The 18,092-nt window shown below is 47.9% G+C and overlaps 2 protein-coding genes and 1 pseudogene across 4 annotated transcripts; 1 reads left to right on the top strand and 2 right to left on the bottom strand.

The window, feature by feature from the left end:
- Positions 1–5,190: 5,190 nt before the first annotated feature.
- LOC127782274 (agamous-like MADS-box protein AGL80) lies at positions 5,191–6,089 on the bottom strand (annotated as a pseudogene).
- A 4,643-nt stretch (positions 6,090–10,732) lies between these two features.
- On the bottom strand, positions 10,733–11,520 carry LOC127783094 (uncharacterized). Its single transcript, XM_052310355.1, has 2 exons — positions 11,440–11,520; positions 10,733–11,005 (listed from the first exon to the last, which is right to left on the bottom strand). The coding sequence occupies exons 1-2, from the start codon at positions 11,518–11,520 to the stop codon at positions 10,733–10,735; spliced, it is 354 nt and encodes a 117-aa protein (XP_052166315.1).
- Positions 11,521–11,585: 65 nt separating this feature from the next.
- Positions 11,586–16,685, top strand: LOC127782273 (THO complex subunit 4D-like). 3 transcript variants are annotated; one of them, XM_052309404.1, is made up of 7 exons: positions 11,789–12,320; positions 12,468–12,730; positions 13,716–13,850; positions 13,945–14,013; positions 14,747–14,937; positions 15,578–15,634; positions 16,126–16,685. In XM_052309404.1, exons 2-7 carry the CDS (start codon positions 12,545–12,547, stop codon positions 16,346–16,348), a joined length of 861 nt encoding a protein of 286 aa, XP_052165364.1. In that variant the 5' UTR covers positions 11,789–12,320; positions 12,468–12,544; the 3' UTR covers positions 16,349–16,685. The 3 variants fall into 3 exon arrangements, with proteins under 3 accessions (XP_052165365.1, XP_052165364.1, XP_052165366.1); XM_052309405.1 differs by lacking the exon at positions 15,578–15,634 and having other exon boundaries at positions 11,586–12,320; XM_052309406.1 differs by lacking the exon at positions 11,789–12,320 and having other exon boundaries at positions 12,596–13,530.
- The last annotated feature ends 1,407 nt before the right edge of the window (positions 16,686–18,092 follow it).

Genomic DNA, 18,092 nt, shown 5'->3' with positions numbered 1-18,092 from the left:
TGGGCCGTGCGGGAGCGTCGGCCCAAGTAAGAAGGAAAGGGGGGAGGACGTCGGCCCAAGCGATGGACCTTGCTTCTCTCTTCTTTTGTTTTTGAAATAAGTTCACCGGAGGCCCTCAACTTAACAGCGAGATTTTTTAAGGTCTCTTAATTTCAAAACCAAAAATGTTTACCCCTAAACTCACATAAACCGTGCACTCAAGGTACTATGGCAGTATATATGGGTGGTTTCTCTGACGTGCCATCCTAGTCAGAAAAAAAAATTTAAAAGTACGTAGGGCCCACATGTCAGCTTCACATACGTTTTCTTCTCTTTTCTCCTCCTCCTCTTCATTTCTCTTCTTCTCGCCGGGCAGAGCATCGGTGGGCAAGCACGGCAGCGGAGTGGCGGGCGTGCATGGAGCCACGGGCCACGGGTCACGAGAGGTTCGGATGCCGGCGGCGCCGGCCGGTGACGCAAGAGAAGGGGAGGGCGTCGTCGGCGGCGGGAGCGCTGGGCGGGGCGCGGGGGGGGGGGGGGGGGGGAGTCGGCAGGCCGCGGGCGGCAGAGGTGGCCAGGGGCGGAGGCAACATCGCCGTCGCCGTGCTCTTGTTGTTGCAGCCGCCGCACATGCGAGGACATCCGGCGTCTTGACAACGTGGTTGCACCGTGGAGGTAGCATCGTCGGCGACTGGCGTCTGATGATGAGTTGATGGCGTACATCGTACTGGCGCCGAGGATGGCTGTGCTAGCTGCCATGGAAGTCCGACGTAGGCGTTGGTTGACGATGCTCCTAAGCAGATCGGCCAGGTGATGGGGACACAGGGGTGCTGCGGGCGGGCGAGGTTGCCTTCCACGAGGAGATGGACCAGGGCAGTATTGACTTCTTATGATGATGGATGGTTGCCTTCCAGGATGAGGTGGTGTTTGCTGAGCCCATTTCCTAAGCTCGCTAATCACCTGGCCATTAGCGAGCTTACATACATACATACATACAAATAGCATGCATGCTTCCGGCGAGGGAGACGTAGCGGAGCCTGGGCGCGAGGCCAGGGAGGCTGGGCTTTGGAGGCGATGGTCCATCCGAGCGCGAGGAGGTGGTTCTTGATCTTGGTCCGGAGCTCGTCATCCTGGCGGCGGAGGAGGGAGAGCAAGGGCGCGCGGTGGTCGGAGAGGAGCCGGCTATGCAGCTCCGGCGACAGCAGCCCGACGGCTCTCCGCCCGTCGCCTTCATCTGCGCTTGCCCGCCGGCTCTCCGCCTGCTGCCGGCCTGAAGAAGAGAATAGAGAAGAGGAGGAGAAGAAAACTAGAAGAGAAGAGATGTGCAACTGACATGTGGGTCTCATATACATTTTTTAATTTTTTTTCTGACTAGGATGCCACGGCAGCGAAACCACCCATATATACTACTATAGGACCTTGAGTGCACGGTTTGTGTGAGTTTAGAGGTAAACATTTCTGGTTTTGTGGTTAAGGGACCTTAAAAAATCTCGCTGTTAAGTTGAGGGACCTCCGGTGAACTTATTCCTTTGTTTTTTACTATGAAAGTTTAAGGAAAATTGTAGAGTATATTAGGGAATGAAGAATATTAGGAAAATATTCTCAGCCATGATTTTAAAAGGAAAGTTTATTTCCCACATTAATTTACTACCTCCGTTCCATAAAATTTGAATTTCTATCTAAAATTGTATTTCTACTAATGTGGGACCCAGCAAATTGATTACATAAAAAAATATTTCCTTTTAATCCCCCTTCCTTCCATCCCTTCTCTAAGTCTCAACCTTCATGTTAATTAAGTTTATATATAGAATGTGTGCGTGCACTGTATTCATTAAATAATAAGGTTATTATGATTGTTTTTCTATCCTTGATTCCCTATAAATTCAACTTTTATAGAACAGAGGTAGTACTTGATAAATTACTTTAACTTTTAATATAATGAATATAGCAAAAATGTCCGTGCGTTATAACGGATAAAGGTAACACACGATAGAGCATATGATCTCCTAATTAATGTCTCACGTTTTCTGCAGGCAACATGTATGATCTAAATATCGCTAAATGATGTGGAGGTTTCCTAGTTAAAAAGATCGCGACGGCAAGGTGGGGACGCACGGATCGGTGGCAGGAGCGGGAGAGCCGGCTTGCTGACACCGGTGGCAGTGGAGGAGGCGAGGCGCTGGTGCTGGAGCCCGCTAGATGGAGGAGGAAGAGGTGAGACAGTGACCGGAGCTAGCCTGCGACGATGAGGAACCCCACCCCCCACCCCCAAGGCTTCAGCGGCCGACCCTGGCGCTAGCTTTGGACCCAACAGCTCCTCGACGCAGAGTGATCAGACCCAAGGGGTGGGGACAGAGAGAGGGGGGAAATGAGGTCCGAGATGCCGCCTCACTTGGACACCGGCACCACGCGCTTCGCCGCGCCTCCCGCTAACCATGCGACGGGGAAGAGAGAGAGAGAAGGGAAAGATGCCACGAGATGGGGCTCTCGGCCCCGAAGATGGGGCTCTGCGCGGGCGGGCACGCCGCCGCCGCGATGGCAGGAACAGTGATGTCGCTACGGCCGACGCCGGCTGCGCTGACGCGGGAAGCCGCGTGGACACCATGCTAATCGCAGACACGCTCAACCTCGCTATGGTAGAAAGAAGGAAGAAGACAGGAGAAAGAAGGAAGGAGGTGGAAAAGGGAAGGAAATTGACGGAAAACGTGACGACAGTGGCATGGTTCTAATTTTGTAAAATTTCAGTGGCACGGTTACGGATAGACGAATTGTAATGGCATTGAATAGCTAAATTTGCAATTAACCCTTGAATTTATCATGAAGGATGAAAATAAGGTCACCACTGTTGGAGTTTATTCACTTAATCTAATCTCAAGTATTAGCCTAAATATGATCACCTCTTACTTATGCGGAACTTAATTGATCTACTGACCTTGATGTGAAGCCATTGAAAGAGCGCTTCTAGAGATGTCTCGTAAACCTCTTTCAGTGTCAAAATCGATCAGGCGATTAATTTTAAGGTTCTAGGGTTGGAAAGGGTTCTGTCAATCCCTCTGCGTCTTCTCCTCGGGCGATCTGGGCCTGGATGCAATCAATCTGGTCTTGAGTCTGCATGCCAATCGATCCTGGAACACGTGGGAAAGAAATCGCATGGAAAAGAAATACGGGCGCCTGTGTAAGCAATCATACGACGACATACACACACAGGGTAAGAAAAAACCAGACTGAATAATACATGCATGTGGAAGAGTCAGATGACATACGAAAACTTTTTGATAAAAACATCTTAAAATTTTATACCCCCTCCGTTCCGTTTCGAAATGTTTGACACCGTTGATTTTTTTAGCACATGTTTGACCGTTCGTCTTATTTAAAAACTTTTATACAATATGTAAAATTATATGCCTATATAAAAATATATTTAACGACGAATCAAATGATAGGAAAAGAATTAATAATTACTTAAATTTTTTGAATAAGATGAACGGTCAGACATGTTTAAAAAAATCAACAGCGTCAAACATTTCGAAACGGAGATAGTAATAGTAAAGAATTCTAAAAATGATTTTTAATCCTCGAAAGAAAATCAGGATGTGACAACCACTATCATCGGCAGGACCTAGGAAACAGGGAGAAGGGGGTTAGAGAAGGAATAGAGGCACACGGAGGTGAGCATTGCTAACCGGAGTTGGAGCTCGCGACGTAACGACCCACTGGACTGTGAGGAGGATGGGGCTCTGGCGACGAACGGGGGGGCCAAAGGAGTGGCGGCCGAGGGACTCTGTGACCTTGCGAAGCCGGCAGTGGCGAACGGTGCAGTCTGGCGCAACAGCTAGCGATGACTAGTGGTGGCCAGAGCTGGCGACGAACGGCGGCGTGGTGGGGGTGTTCGAGGACACGGCGGAGCGAGGTGAGTGAGTGAGGGAAAAGGTGGAGAGGACAGGGTGCGAGAGTGGCTCTCGGCCTTCAGGGCATGTAGCGTGGGTGCGGAAGGCGTGGGGGAGGCACGGATATTTGCTGACGTCAGCCCACCTCCTCCAGCTGGAGGTTGAGGATGAGCCCACCCACCTGTCGGCATCCCCAAGCGAAGGCGGTGCGAGCAACCCGTTGGGTTGGGCCTTGGTCCACCAGTAAAGGAAGCGGCACTCTGGCAGGCCAGAGCAGGCGTGTGGGGGAGAAAGGAGTTGGGCCAACTTTCGGCCCAACGACCAATTAGAGGGAAAAAAAAAGCAAAGGATTTACGGTTTTAGAAATTCCGATAATTGATTTTTTTAACTATTAAAATTAGTTCCTATGCTCTGAAAATTTGACTAAAAAACCAGTTAGTGTATTTTGGCATGGAGAACTCAAGAAAATTCACATCTAGGCATGACCACTTATAAATTATGATTTGTAATTAGACCTTCACTCTAGGTTAATTTAAACAATTTCTTTAGGCAATTTATTAAATGCATTAAATGCTCTAACAGGGAAAACTTCATTGCGTGACAATTGCCCTACAAACCCACATTTTTGTAGTCGGGTATTGACCCTTCGACTAAACAATTGTGGACAGATGGCATCAGGACTCAACGATATATGTAATTTCTCGATTTTTTGAGTTTAGGAATGTTGTACTATCCCGGGATGACATTTGAAGTGTAACTATCAATTTTTTTGAAGTGTTCTTCTTCGGCACTAGAATATTTGGTGTTTTTCCGGAATATCTGATGTATTGGATTCTTCTTTTCATGTGAACCATGCTATTGGGTTGAGCTAAGTTGAAAACGATTGGCACATCTGATGTAAGGTCATAGTGTCGGGCCATCATACTCTCTTTTTTCAGATAACCAAGCTCTTAGGTTGAGCGAGTTAAAAATGACCTGAACATCCGATGCAAGGTCAAAATATCCATTCCATCAAAATGTTCGTTTTCCAGAGTTTTGGGTTCTTTGTTTGGACTTAAAATCTTGGACTGAAATTCTGATATGTTTGTCAGAATGTCCGATGTTCCAAACTATCCCTTTTTCATGAGTTTTGAATTCTCTATTTGACATGATTTATTTTAAGTATTCCATTTTATGTAGTACTAGGTTAGACAGCCCTAAAATATATAAAAATGATAGGATTTTCATTCTTTTAACCATTAAGCTAATAATTAAATACCACAAGCAAAAGAACCAAATGATAAGAATATATTATAGGGATCTATAAAAGGGAAAATAGATATTGTGATTAAAAAAGTAAATGGAATGTTCGAATAAAAAAAATGGATGAGATATTGGGTTGCAAAACTGATAGTTGTCCATGGTTTCTCCTGCAGTACATCATTTCAGAAGAAGCCCATCCTTGCGAAGCATGCATATGACAATGAACCCCTCCTTGCTGATAAGGGAATGAAAACCCTGATTGTCCCATGAGAATCATGCGCCCTTGTTCAAATGCTGCACCATGTCACCATTGGGTTCGGCTGTGGCGCTTCCGCTGCTGCCTTCGAACCCGTTGTACCCCAATGAGCCAATGCCCCTTGCAATATTCATGAGCCAACCTTCTCTTTGCATTTGTGCCTCCTCCACAGCCAGGTAGCCTGCAATGGTGTAAGGTGGTACGTTCATGCCTGACAGTGATGCGGATTCCAGTAACAAGCCCTGCTCACGGAACTTCTGGAAGTGGTTGTTGACGATCTTGAGTTGTGCATCTGCTATCCAGCCAAGGCTGGTAAGCTGCTCGATGGTAAGATCCTCGAGGCCTGCGCAGCGGCTATAGAAGGCTTCAACGATGAGTATCTTGGTCTCGCTTTCATCGGCATCGCGCCTTACCTTGTGCAACTTTTCTTGGAGCTTGTCGGTGCGCTCCTTGATGAAGCCATCCAGATCCATCGTCTTCTTGTATCTGTCTAGCTGTGGCATGGCCTTGAAGCGCTCAAGAACCCTCGTCGCCTCCTGCACCGATGGCCAAACCTCTGTTGCTTGCACCTCGCCCTCACCATACACCATGAGGCATGTGTCCACACTACATAGTGTCGACAACTCGCTTGCCTTCTTCTTCAAGCCCTTGAGCCGCTTCTTGAATGCCGCCCGCCACTTTGCATCATTGATGATCCGCTACAACTTCACCTTGTTGCGAGCCATGGCCTTCACGATTCACCACTTTCTAGCAAGACTGCACCTATGGATTGATGGGAAATGGTTAGATTGATGTGAGTTCAAAGTAGGGGAATATGGTGGTTTATAATGGAAGATCATATCGCAACAATCACTAGATTATGGAAAGAAATTATTTTACACATTCGAGAATATCAAACGAATAAATGCAAGTTAATGTTTGCCTGATAAAAACGGTGGCTAATGTGCAAATAGCTAGCATATCTATCAGCCTTTAATATTGTCTGTATTTGGAAACTTCATTGCGTGCATGAGCTAGCAATAGCGAATAGACATTACTCACTAGATGATAACGATTTCACACCGAAGATTAGCTAATATGAATAAGGTTCTTAACATGGGTCTAGTTCATAAAAAATCTAAGAGCTAATCCTCTTTCATATGCACAATAGGATGAAACTATATATATAATAAAAATTTACAAAATTTGCTCAAGATGAAGTATATAGTGTGTCAGCGAAAAGCCTACTAGGATTTTGAATGGATTTGGGGTATTTTTATGAATTTTCTGCATTTTGAATGGAGTTAAACAGAGTACATATGAGTTAGTTATGGATTTTATAAGTTTTATTATATTTTTACTCAAATAGAAAGACCGTAATTGATTTATTGTGTATTGAATAACATTTATGTTGTCAACAAGGGGATGAGACTCAACTAAGAGGAAAAGCTGAGGGAGGCAAAATAGACTTTTTTTCTTGGACTATGCCATGCTGGGTCGGCCCACTGTGCCGAGGCCGAGGCCCAGACACGGCCCGACGGTCGGGTCGGACTGACATGGGCCAACACCAGTGTCACACCCAGAAATTTAACCCAAATTTCCAGACTATTTTGTGTATTAAATCCCTGTCCAGGACCAGCCAGGGTACACAAAACGACAAGTAATATACAGTTCCAAACGTAAATGAAGCGATAAGTAATATACAGTTCCAAACGCAAATAAAGCGTAAAATACTTACAGAAGAGGCACTTAGTCCTCACACCGAAACGAAAGTAGAAGCAGCGGAAAAAGGCGATCCTAGCGAGGCTTCAGCTCCACTCCACACGCAAAACTCAACTGGGGTCTAAGCCTTAGTCCTCTAACTTCGTCTTCAGCTCAGAATCACTACACTTCTGAAAAGGGGGAAATAATAGCAAGGCTGAGTACAACCACCGTACTCAGCAAGCCACATCAACAATGCAGACGTGCAAGGGGATTCAAGAATGGCTTGTGGCTATTTGCATAAAGGCGGTTGTAAAACATTTATTGCGCAAAACAGTAAGACAGTTGAGTAATTAAGGTAATATTAAATCTCCATTGATCAACGCTACACCACGTTGAACAGGCCCAACCAACCCACCTGAACTACAGTGCATTGGGTTGATTTATCAGGGGTGAGACTAATCACGGTGAATCTGCTCGATCGCCCATAACCGCGGGCACGGCTATTCGAATAGTTTTACTCTAGCCAGAGGTGCATAACTGTACCCACAAGACATAATCCACCGACATGTCACCGTGTCATCATGTGCCCATGATGAACATGTCACCACGTCGAGTGATTGTGACAAGACCCTTCATATAACTCTCCCCTGACCATCCACACCACGCTAAGGTTTCACCCCCACTCCTCACAAGGCAGCAGGCAGTCCCCTCGTGCACCGCGGTGAATCCGGCAGCTGGACAATTGGACACCCCGGCCGACCCAACTCCATCACGCCCACCCTCGCCACCGGTGCCTAGGAAAGGGTCGAGCTATACTTCAGATCAGGCAGTTACCCATTCTCGCTTGTGGCAAGCACTGTAAGTCTTCTAGGGTTTCCCGTAAATCGGTCCTTAATTGCCATGGGTGCGACTCGCAAAACCATGCACCCACAGCCCACCATTCAGTCGCATTTTAGATGGATAATTACGACCAATGCAACATGGTCGGGTGTCTCGAGCACGCGGCTCGTCATGATACTAACAGGTCTAAAACTGTAATTATCCCATCAACTGAGCTAGTAGCAATTAAGCATGGCTAAGCATATAGTTCTAGATGTGTCACATAAGTAACATGAGCTAGTCGATTTATTACCCACGATTGACAAAGGATAGATATCAAGTAAACATGGCACAAGCGAGCAGATAGGTAAACCCTGATCCCATGTAATTAGCAAAACATGCATATTTATTTGCAAACGGTAAAACATTTGTAAATTGGGATCAACATGCTCAAGGGGGAATGTGTGACTTCCCTTGCTTCTTTACTTGGATCTTCTGAACTCTTATCCTTGCGACCGCAGACTTCCGAAATGGCGGAATCTACTCGTTGGCATGCAAAACGAGGAAAAACACTAATAAAACCAAGGAAACAGTACATAAAAAGTAAACAAACATGTAGATCCCAATTTTAGATGAATTTTGCAACTTGAATGGCTCAATTCGGAGTTCGTATGAATTAGACATGAATTTTAGAAGTTTTGAGCCGTTTTAATGAATTTCTAGAATTATTACCGATTTATGACGCAATTAATAATTATTTTCTCAAAGGAAAAGGCATTCGCGGACGTCAGCAAGGGGAACCGGCGCCGACAGGCGGGTCCCACACGTCAGCGGCACAAGGGGGAGGGCGCACGGTGGACACGGTCCACCGCCGCCTCGGGCGCATGTCCACCACATGGACGACCCAGGTCGGCCCGAGGGGAGAACAACGGCCAGGGCCACTGGCGCGGCACAAAGCCGGCCCGGCCGAGCCAAGGTGCGGCGGCGGCAGCAGCCGGCGACGCGGAACGGCGGCGGGCGGGCGGAGGACAGCGGCGCGCACGGGGGGCGGCGGCGCACCCCAAGAGGTGGTGGCCGGCAAGAAAGGAGGACGGGAAAAAAGGGGAGGGAGGAGAGGTCCTCACTGGAAGCGGCGGCCAGCAAGCGATGGAAGGGAGCGGGGAGGAGAGGAGGGATGCTCACCAAGCGGCTAACAGCAGGGAGAGGTGGCCGACGGAGGGAGGCGAGGAGGCGGCGGCGTCCCTCGGGCGAGGACGACGACGACGATTTGGCGGCGTCCGGCACAGGAGGAGGGGAGGCCGAGGATCGGCGAGACCTGAGGAAGAGATTGGATGGGTTAGGGAGGAAAACGGGCGACCGAAGCGGTGGGAAAACAACGCCGGCGATGGAACTTAGGGCAGAACTCACCGGAACGCAAGGTGGTTGGGACTCCGGTGGGTATTCGGCGAAGAGGAGTGGACGCCGAGGAGCGGTGGAGCGCGGCGGTGCTGAGGGTGGCGGCAGCACAGTCGGGCGAGGCCTGTCTCGCCGGCGGGGAGCAGCCGGAAGCGGTGGAAAGGGCGATGGCTCGGCTTGCACGGTGGGATGGTAGTTGCGGTGGCGATTTGAGGGAGAGGAGCGGCTACCGGGGTGGAGATAGGCACGGTGATGCCGACGACGGCGGTGGCGCGGTTTGGTGACGACGGGAGCGGCGGCAAGAGGCGGCTGGAGGCGGCAAAAACGGCGGTGGCTCGGGCTGCGCGTGGACGCGGCGTCACGGCGGTGGTTCGGAGAAATAAAGTGGATGCCGGGGTGCTATGTGGTGCGGCGAAGCTAACGGCGGTGGCGGATTGGCGCGGCGGCAACCCTAGCGGCGGTGGCGGCCGGCTGGAGCTCGACGATAAGCGGCGGCGCATGGCTCGGCGTGGGGAGAGCGGGAGGGGGCGCGAGGAGCTCGGGGAGGAAGGGGAAATGGAATAGGAGAGCACGGGGAGGCTTTTTATAGCGCGAAGGAGCAATGGGGAGGACGAGGAGTGGCGAATTTGGAGCGGCAACGGCCGGCGACGTGGGCGACATCGTGGGCGAAGTGGAGCTCGATCCCGGCGCGATTTTTTGGGGAAAACGTGGGGAGAGTGTGGAGGAGGTGGAGGGGAACCGATTTCATGCGGTTTGGGCGCGAGGGCGCGAGCGGGAGGAGCCGGAATCGGTGGCGACGTGGGCGGCAAAAGGGCGGTATGGCGGCTTCGGCAGTTGCCGGCCGGCTTGGATGGAGGTTGGGGATGGACCTGACAAGTGGGTCCCGCGGTCCCACTTGTCGGCCTGAGGGAGAAAGGGAGTCGCGATGTGCCTAGCACGGGCCAAAACCACGTGCCATAGGCCAGGCCATCGGCCCTGGACCTTTTGGCCATCTGTAGCATATATGCTGACATGGAGTCCATAAAGCTATCAGTGCCAGCCAGCAAGGCCACCATGCGAGAGCTGATTCCGTACGATGGAATCCGTTGTATAGTTTTTCTGATAGGAAAAAGTACACCGAAGGTCCCTCAACTTGTCATCGGGATAAAAAACATTCTCAAACCGTAAAACCAGATATGCGGGGTCCCTTAACTAACAAAACCGGATACCCGAGGTCCTCCGGTGGTTTTGACCCCGGTTTTGGTCTACATGGCGGCTAAGTCAGCATGGGCCCCACATGTTAGTATGCCACGTCATCACTTCCTTTCTCTCTCTTTCCTCTCCTCTCCCTTTCTCCTCTCTCTCTCTCTTCTACAAGCCGGCCGACGGATGGGGAGGAGGTCACCGGGGCAACGAGGTGGCAGAGGAAGGGGAGGGAATAGGGAGGATGGGGGAGGGAAGGGGTCATGGACCTTCTCGGCGGCGGCTGCTGCTACACCGGGGAGACCTTGGGGGACATCGGCGACGGCAGAGGTGGCCTACACTTGCCCTTGTCGTGGCGCTTGGAGGAGGAGGACGATGGAGGGGTGGATGACTCGGCGGTGGCGAGGTGGTCCTCGAACGCCTCGATGGCGTCATGGATGAGCTTGCGGCTTGGGGAGCAGTCCCAGTGCGACCAGAAGCTGGTGTAGCAGTCGAAGCAGCCGCACCCGATGGCTGGCAGGTGCGTGCCGCCGCCGAGTGGGGATGGGTGGATCTTGCCGCCCTTTCATGGCTTGGGGATGGGTGGATCTTGCCGCCCGATCCACCGCCTGCAACGGCGTCGAGCAGATCTAGAGGAAGAGGGAGGGGAGAGAGGAGGATGTGACCTCGCCGCTGCTCCTCTCTTATCCTTCTCTCTCCGCCGCTGGCTGCTGCTCCAGCCGCATCTCGTCGCCGCCTCAGTCGCCTTTGCTCTGTGTTGTCGCCACCATCGGGACCGCACAGAAGAAACGAAGACCAACAACCATCTCCTCGAAGTCGCAAGTCACTGGAACACCACCGTCATTGTGAACCCTATCTACTCTGCCTCTGGCCAACTGGTGACGCCGTCCGCGGCGGCGCGCTGCCGCGGCATTGCAACTGGACGGGCGTCACGCTGCCGTAGCTTGGCCGCCTCGGCGAGCTCGAACAGCTAGTCTTCTACGACAACAACTTCACCGGTGGCATCCCGCCGGAGCTCGGCGAGTTGACGAGCCTGCAACTGCTTGACCTCTCCAACAACTCCCTCGCCGGCGGCATCCCGAGCCGCCTCTACAACTGCTCGGCTATGTGGGCTCTCGGTTTGGACGTCAACAATCTCACCGGTTCACCGGCGAAGTTTCTTCAGCTGTTCGGGAACCGGTTCACCAGCACCATCCTGGGAGAGTTTGGCCGGTGCAAGAATCTGACCCGGGTGGCCTGCTCCCGCATCGCAGCCACCGCCGCCACCTCATCGCCCCGGCGACCTCCTCCCCATTCACCGGCCAGCTTGCAGAAGAAAAGAGAGAGAGAAAGAGATAGAGAGATGGGAGAAAGGGAGAGGAGGGGAAAGAGAGAGAGGGAGTGATGACGTGGCATGTTGACATGTGGGGCCCACGTGGGTCCCACACTGACTCAGCCACCACGTAGACCAAAACCGGGGTCAAAACCACCGAAGGATCTTGGGTGTCCAGTTTTGTTATTTAAGGGACCCCACATATCTGGTTTTACGGTTCGAGTACTTTTTTTATCCTGATGACAAGTTGAGGGACCTTCGGTGTACTTTTTCCTTTCCGATATAAGCTTATTCCTATGAGGTTCACCTTCTCGATTCCGTTTCAGCCGGGCTGGGCCGTACTCGACTCAGACCGGCCCACATGAAAGCCCATACCGCTAAACAAATAGCCCAGCGCAATTATCCTCTTCATTGACTCCACCTTTGCTTCCTTCTCTACTACATCTCCTCCTCTCCTCGCGTTTCCGCCGCCGCCGCCGCCGCCGCCTCCGCCTCCGCACGGCCGAGCAGCGGCGAGCAGCCGCCGGCGTCCTGCTGCTTCCTACTCTGCATCCTCGCAACGCCGGTGAGTATCGCATCGCATCGCACCGCACCGCACCTTCTCTCTTTGCCCTAACCCTACCCCCCTCTCTTCTTCTAGATCTGGAAGAGGTTCCTCTCTTCGCCTCGCGCCTCGCGCCTCCCCCCCTGATCGAGCCTTGTAATGTTGCAGGTTTTTCATCGTTTGATTGTTGGAGAAGAAGGAGAAGAACCGTGTTAATCTGATCTGACCGAAGCGAGTTTGGGATTATGGCGTATTACGCCAGGAGGGGTGGGGATAGGGTTAGTGGTGGTGGCCGTGTTCAAGGTGGTGGAGGTGGTGGAGGTGGTGGTGGGAGAGGTGGATATGTGCTGCGTGGAAGATCAGGGATGCCTCCTCGAGGGCCCCTTGGCCTCGGGGTTAACTCGCGGCCATCAGCGCGCACTATTGCTAAGGCAAGGCCACCGAAACTGACGCTGTGTTTTTGTTCATGGTCAGATTTCTCCTGAATACGCTAAAAAAAAATAAATTACTGAATGAATGAAGAGAGAGCATCTCTAAGATTTTGTACAATGTGGAGGGGCAGAAGTTATCACTAATGGAGCGAGCCTTTGTCGAGTTGGATTTGGCTAGAGCATCTCTCTATCATGTGGAGGTGGAGGAGAGGAAGAAGTAGCTTTGCTATTAGTCTTTCCTTTTTTAGAGGAGAAGGCAGTGGTTTTGCCGATTGGTTAACGAGGAAATGAGATTACAGGGAGCTGGCCCAACTAGGGTGACAGCCCAAAGTTTTTACAATTTGATGTTCCTAGAGAACTCAAGGGGAACCAATGCCACGCTAGTGAATGCTCTCCTCCTTTGCTGTTAATCTCTTGTGAAAAACTTTGATTGGGTAGATTATTTCTAAGGTTTCATTTATGGAGTGGCAGAAATAACTGGTGGATACATCTAGTGGGAACTTTGAAGGACAGCAACTGCTCTTCGATCAAATGGATCGAAATAAATGGAAAAGGAGGTTTGTCACACATATGGATCGAACCAAATGAAAAGAAAAAAAAAGAAGTTTGTGGTATTCTTGCAATTCGATATATAATCTGCATGTGGTGCCGAAGGAAGGATCTTCATTGATCCTTGTGCAATACCTGGAACTTCAATGCAGCTCTCATCTGACAGCTTTGGGATCTGCTATGGTGAAGTGCTTCTAGGATGTCTCCAGAGAAAATGCTCTAGCCATTTATCTACTCCGCTTGTGATATTGGTGGAACTCTCTTCCTCTCCATTTTAAGTTAATGCAGCATTTTCATAGTCAAGCTGCTTATTTCTGCTCTACCATATAGATTGATATTACTAATGATAGTTGCCATGATCATACAGAACAGTTTGAGGTGATATGCTTCTGTGATGACACATTTTCTCACATGCTGGATGTTTGGCCATTTTCAGTCTTTTAGCAGAACCAAAGACATGACCTGGAGACCTGATCTGTTTAGTGATAGTATGGCAGCTAGTGGAATTGAAACTGGTACAAAATTGTACATTTCAAACTTGGACTATGGGGTTTCCAATGAGGATATAAAGGTTTGTTAGACTAATTAATTTTTTGGGATATTTCTTTTCACTATTCTTGTTGGATATAGAGTTGACAGGCTAACATTTTCAATTCGCCTTGTAGGAGCTGTTTTCAGAAGTTGGTCACTTGAAGCGCTTTGCTGTTCACTTTGATGGTTATGGGCGCCCAAATGTTTGTACTTCTTATCATATTTACAAATAGAGCATATTTTGATTTCAATTAGGTATTATATGTAAACTCAAAGTGATGTTTTTCTTCATCGGTGAACCAATTTGCATTGTTTCAAGGGAAACCATACACACCTTGTCATCTTCCCACTCAGTACTTTCAGTTCGCTCTAGATGATCACATATGAGGTATAATTATACCTTGTCTTATGGATGAAAACTTCCAGTGCACAGATTTATGCCTTGCATTAGATTTACCAAGAACAATAAAACAACAATAGGATAATATGTATCTTAGTGATTATCTTGCGTTTGAGATAACAGCAAGAAGACAAACATAGGAAATGTTTGTTTTTAGTAATATATATGTAGGGATTATGTCTTTCTTATTCTTTCACACATTGAACTTTGCTGAGCTTTTCTGGTTGAAACTCCATAAAATGGTGATCTGCTTAGAGTACATTTGCAAAATACATGTATTTGTTGTAATAATTATGTACTATATATAGCGTGGGGACCTCCCTCTCTGTTTTCTGGTCAAAAAAATTTATATATACACAATCTTATGTACTAATTAGCTGGCCTAGCAAATTAACAGCATGTAAACAGTGTCCATTTGCGGTGCTTATTCTGCAAAAAGAAAATGATAAATGAACTTTTGTGATCACTGAAACTTTTGCTACCTGCCTCTTGCCTCGATTATTGTGCTAATATCTTTTTTTGTTAAATTTCTGCAGGGCACAGCAGAAGTGGTGTTTACTAGGAGAAGTGATGCAATTGCTGCATTGAAACGTTACAATAATGTTCTGCTTGATGGTAAAGCTATGAAGATAGAAGTTATTGGAAGTGACTTAGGTTTGCCTATGACACCTCGCATAAATGTGGTTGGGGCTTCTAATGGCAGACCTACAAGAACAGTTGTTATGACGTGAGTAATCCTTCCATTTCTATGTATCTCAATTTCTTATTTAGCTTCCAAGGACAAAAAGAAAATGACATACCTGGAACCTAAGCTGGATCACACATCACAATGCAGTCTGTATGTCCCAAGTTAAATATTGAATACTGGGCTATCAGAACTCCTAATTGCTTGCAGATAAACTCTTCTTTCTTTTTTCTGCTAACAATATGGCATGTCTACAAGCTTCTGTTCATGTGTTACTTTAGAGGCTGATAATTTGTTTGATGAGTTGTAATATTTTTAAGTAAACTTCTTGTTGGGCCAGTATATGTGCTAATTTAACTTGTCACTGCCAATATGAGCTGTTTACTTAGCAGATTCTAGTATTGTGTGAAATATTCTAATGAGCTAGCCATATTTAGGAAGGACTATAGTCTGAAAACGGATAAAAGTTCAACTGATAAATATGTTTCGTCACGTTCATTAGCAGTTGTGTGTTGCAAGTCAATTGATAACTTGTGAAATTTAACTCCAGTTTGAAAATGTGCTATGTTGGGCTTTTGTTGTTTTCATTTTTCTCTGAGCCTTTAAAGCTATATACCTATCAACCATTCAGTCAATCTACCTTATTTTTCTATAAATCTCAACAAAAATAAATATATTTCAGGCCTGAAATTGGCCAGCGTGGCAGTGGTTCCAGCAGTAGACCAACAGGTCCTACAGTGTAAGGCTTCTCACAGTATCATTTTCTTAGCTGTGTAATTTATTCTGTTACTTATCTGGTACTAGTAGCGAATAGTGACCACATCATTTTGCTTGGTTATTTTAAAAGCATCATGATCTACAGTAAAGCAACTGCCATTTGGTTATTATTGTAACCAATTTCTTGTTTTTAATAAGAGGCATGTAATGTGCAGAGTTTCAGGTTTACATCTTATACTACATGTCTAGCATAAATTAATCATGTTTCCACCTGTTCCTGCTATACTACAATTTTTCCTAGTTTAGTCATGGATACTGTATGCATTTGTGACATACAAAGAAGAAAATAAGGTTGTTTTCTACTAGTTATTCTCACTTTTGGCGGTGGTTGGTGACAATTTCATCTTGCTTGTGTTTTTCCCTAGTTGACACAACCAAACTGAAAAACACCACAAATGTGTTGAAACTTTATTGATCTTTTTGCTGATCTGTCACCTGAACTTGCCATTCCAGTAATAGATATAACCGTGGTGCCTTCCAAGCTGGCCGGGGCCGAGGGCGTGGCAGGGGTCGTGCCCCATTCCAGTCCCAGTTCCAGGGCCGTGGCACTGGCAGTGTCAGGGGCCGTGGTCAATTCCAGGGCCGTGGTCGCGGAAGGAGGCAAGCTGGGAAGACTGCAGATGAGCTGGACAAAGACCTGGAAACTTATCATGCTGAGGCAATGAAGACCGACTGATCGCTGCAGACCTAACGGTGGTGGCAGCCATTTTGTCACAACTGCTCTATAAGCATCTGTTGCAAGATTATCGTTATGATAGGTTAGCCCGATTGAGCTGTAGTACTCCTGGAAGCAGAGAACTTTCTGCTTAGGTTTGCAAAAACAAACTCTGCCTCTAGAAGTTTGAAGAAGACGCAACTGTGGTGTGTAGTGATTATCTGGGATTTGCAACCCTAGGGTTTTTTTTTTTTTTTTGGTGCTGCTTGCTCTTGAGATTGTCGTGTTAAGCTTCCCAAACAAAAGTAAATCCTGGGATTTTATGACTCATCATCATCCGTAGAAGTTACGTAGTTTAGTCTATATTATCCCAAGTCTTGGATGTCCTTTAACGGCAATAGTTTTCTTTATCAGGTAGTAGTAATTGCTAGTATGATTTTTCTTCTCCAATGTTGATGCTGACTTCTAATCTGGTAGATGGGATCTTTCACTAGTCTACCTTGTCGGCAACACCAAGGAAAAAATATTCACTTTGTTGTTTACTGGAATGACACGATTCATCGGTTTGTCATCCATCCAATGGTAAGCATGACATAATCCATGTTTTCTGGTCCAATCTGCTGTCTATGGATTATACAAAGTTTGAGTGGCTAATCTTCCCTCTTTGCTTCATCCGCTTTGCTTGCTGATGTGACCTCTGCATTCTTATCTGAAGCTATTCCGGCCAAGAAAGGATCAAAGAGAAAAACCAACACAATGCAACCTGGCAATTTAAGCGGCTCAATTGTATTTAAGCGGCACAAAGGAAGAGAACACATCAAGTTATGCCAATCCATGGATGGATCACATGAACTGAAAACCTGAAACACTCTGAACTCTCCTACATATTTACACCACATTGATCAAGGGAAAGAAAAATGCCCCCCCCCCCCCCCCCCCTTCAATCTCCAACGGAGATGGCCTGACCAGCGCGGCGTAGCGGCGACGGCGAGGGAGGGCGCGCCGGCTCGCGGAAACCGATGACGGCGGTGGCGGTGGGCCTCATCTCCAGCAGCTGCAGCCTCTGGAGAAGCACCCTGGCCTTCTCATCCTCCTGCTTGATCCTCCTGACCTGGATGTGGATCAGCACCTCTTGCTCCAACCTGACCACTCTCCTGCTTTCACCTTGCTCCTCCAGCATCTCCTCCTCCATTGTAGCAGTAGTAGCCAGCATCAACAATCTTGACATGTGCTTTGCTACTCCCAGAACATGAAATACTGGTGTCACAGCATATATATATATGCAAGAGAAGAGCTAGCTAGAGAGAGAAGATGAGGGAGAAAGTGAGAGGTGGAGAAGGACTTGGGGGTGTGGTGTTGCTTGTGGGGATTATATTTTTGTAGGGAAGATTTGGTGGGTGAGAAATGTGACATACTTTGTGAACAGTTGGAGAGAGGCTCCTTTCAACTGTTTGGAAAGAAACCTTTGGGGCCAACCATCTCCATTGTTCCAACAGTGACATATGCCATTTCCTTTTTTTTTTCACCCTCTTGAAAAAGTATTGTTAGGAGTGGATTAGGATTAGTTCCATGCATGCTTTGAATTAATTCCTCCTCTTCAACCAGACAAATTGCTAGCACATTGTTAACAAAGCCTCTTGTGAGGAAAATTTAACAAAACTGCTGAATTGATCAGACCTTGTTTTGCTTCATTTGAGACGCCATGCTTTGGAAAACAAGCATTTTAAAAAAATGAAGGTAGTTCATACAATCTATACAAGGACTA

The sequence above is a fragment of the Oryza glaberrima genome, chromosome 8 (genome assembly GCF_000147395.1).
Source record: "Oryza glaberrima chromosome 8, OglaRS2, whole genome shotgun sequence".
Classification (NCBI taxonomy): domain Eukaryota; kingdom Viridiplantae; phylum Streptophyta; class Magnoliopsida; order Poales; family Poaceae; genus Oryza; species Oryza glaberrima.
This window is presented reverse-complemented; position numbering and strand designations above follow the sequence as displayed.